Here is a 2,135-nt window from a genome sequence, read left to right on the forward strand (position 1 = left end):
ACAGATGGGCCAGGCAGCACCTCGTGTTACTGTGCACGTGGTCGCCAAGAGGTCACACCAGACAAAGGCCACTGCCAATGGCAACAGTCACCACGCCTGCTCTCCCCGCGAGCTGAGTGAGTCCACCTGCTCTGAGAAGCCGGGGATGGACGGCTGCCCTAGATGGAGGGTTGAGCCGGTCCAGGACCGGCCATCACTGGTTAAGATTGGGTTCCCTGCCTCGGCCCTCCCCTTCCCAGCCAGATCATTTGTGGGAAATCATGCCGCCCGTCTGAGCCTGGCTTCCCCTCCCCATGACGTCTGCTCTTACGACAAGAGAACCTGGTCCAGCGCCTTGAAGCTTGGACGGCGATGACGGCTGGGGCTGGGGTGGTGCACATGAGGGGCTCCTGCCCAGTGCTGTGGGGAAGGTCCAGGCTGCATGGCCAGGCCCAGCCCCTCTGGCACCCTCTGCGCTGGAGTCCTGCCCTCAGCCCCTGAGGTCGCTGCCATCTAGGGAGGCCCCACAGCCCTGCTACTGGGTGGCAGAGCTGGCACCTGGCCGCGCACAAAGGCTCCATCGGCTCCATCTGCCGGGAGTCACAGAGCCAGACCTAGGCCTGGCTATCTCCCATGGAGAGCTCTCTAGGCAAGAGGGAGATCCACTCCACTCACCTGCAGGTTGAGGGCCCGGGAGGAGAAGGCGGGGACACAGCAGGCCAGGATGGGGCACCAGAATGGGGCTTTGCTCTTCTTGTCTTCCTCAGGGCACAGCCAGCCCGGCTGGTTCTCCTCCCCTACAGCGAGAAGGAGGAGGGGTGCGGCCAGTCAGGCATGCACGGTGGACCCGGACTCGATGAAGCCCAGACAGACCGGGAGTCAGGGCAGCAGCATGCAACCTGGGGGAACCACCCTGGCCCGTGAGGCTGAATAAAAACCCAGTTGGGGTGCTGCTGCTCCGGGGGAGGGCCCGTGTGTATCACGGCAGGCCCGTGCTCCATGAGGCTTTCCAGGGGACAGTTTCCTGGGCGCAGGGGCCAGGACTTCGAGCTGCAGCGCCAGGGGATGCTCTCAAACGAGCCACTTTCTGTTAGTTCCGCATCGTCCAGAGGCCAGCGCTGCAAGACGCAGACAGACCCTCCTCTCCCCCTGCGGTCGTGGTGGGGATCAGTGAAACCGCGGATGGGAGACTGGCTCCAGACACCGACGACGACACGGAGCACACATCCGCTGGTGGGGCCCTGTCCTCGGCGGTGACCTCGAGTCCCCTGAGGTAACCCTCAAATCTAGAGAGCCATCTGACTCGGAGGTCCCCCAAGTCCCAACTTCAACAAACTCCAAACTCACTCGCAGACCCTGGAAGACGGGCTAGAGCCGCCCCCCAGGAGTTTCTGCAACTCTTTACGGGGAGTGGAAAGCCTGGTCTCTCTCCTGTGGGGAGGATGGTAGTTCAAACTGCCGACTTTGCGGTTCGTCGGCCAGTCATCACCACCTTGCACGACCACAGGTCCCCAGGGACGTGTTTAGCACGCGCATTAAAGTACTTAAGAATAAACCCATGCATCTACGGTCAACTGACTTTTAACATGGGGACTGAGTCCATTCAGTGGGGAAAGAAGCCTTTTAAATAAATGATGCCAGGAAATTGGATTTCCACATGCGGAAAAAAGAGTCAGGATCCTTGCCTCATACCAAACCTAAAAACAAATTCAAAATGGATTAAAGACCTAAACGTAGCCCTGAAACCATACAATTCTTAAAAGGGCAAGTAGGAGCAATGCTGTCAGGCCACGTTTTCAATAATGAAATTCCATAACAAAAACACAAAATAGATCAATGGGACTTCATATACGCTGTAAAGTTTTATGCATCAAAAGACTTTACGGAGGGGTGCGGGGTGGGGATGAAGAGTCAAGCCAGCAACTGGGGGAAATCTCTTCAGAAGCTGTTTACCCAACAAGAGCCACCAAGATGGCTAAGAGTTAAAGACGCAGAAGAAAGGTCTGGAAACAGCTGCAGGTCGGGGTGTGCGAAGACGGGAGTCCCACTGCCTGTAGGACTGCAAATAACAGAGTGGCCTTGGCTCAGAACACTAAACACAGAGCTACCTGTCACCTGACCCAGCAACTGCCGTCTCAGTCTACACCCGCTGTACC

At 57.8% G+C, this 2,135-nt stretch overlaps 1 protein-coding gene across 1 annotated transcript in view; it reads right to left on the reverse strand.

The window, feature by feature from the left end:
* ARHGEF10L (Rho guanine nucleotide exchange factor 10 like) overlaps positions 1–2,135 on the reverse strand; it is a 160,968-nt gene that overhangs the window by 38,311 nt on the left and 120,522 nt on the right. Inside the window, exon 22 of the mRNA XM_045298944.1 lies at positions 655–776. Coding sequence (XP_045154879.1) covers positions 655–776 — 122 coding nt within the window. The remainder of the gene's footprint in view (positions 1–654; positions 777–2,135) is intronic.

Source organism: Echinops telfairi, unplaced genomic scaffold, assembly GCF_000313985.2.
Source record: "Echinops telfairi isolate 266 unplaced genomic scaffold, ASM31398v2 ScPeMD7_7457;HRSCAF=8495, whole genome shotgun sequence".
Taxonomy (NCBI): Eukaryota; Metazoa; Chordata; class Mammalia; order Afrosoricida; family Tenrecidae; genus Echinops; species Echinops telfairi.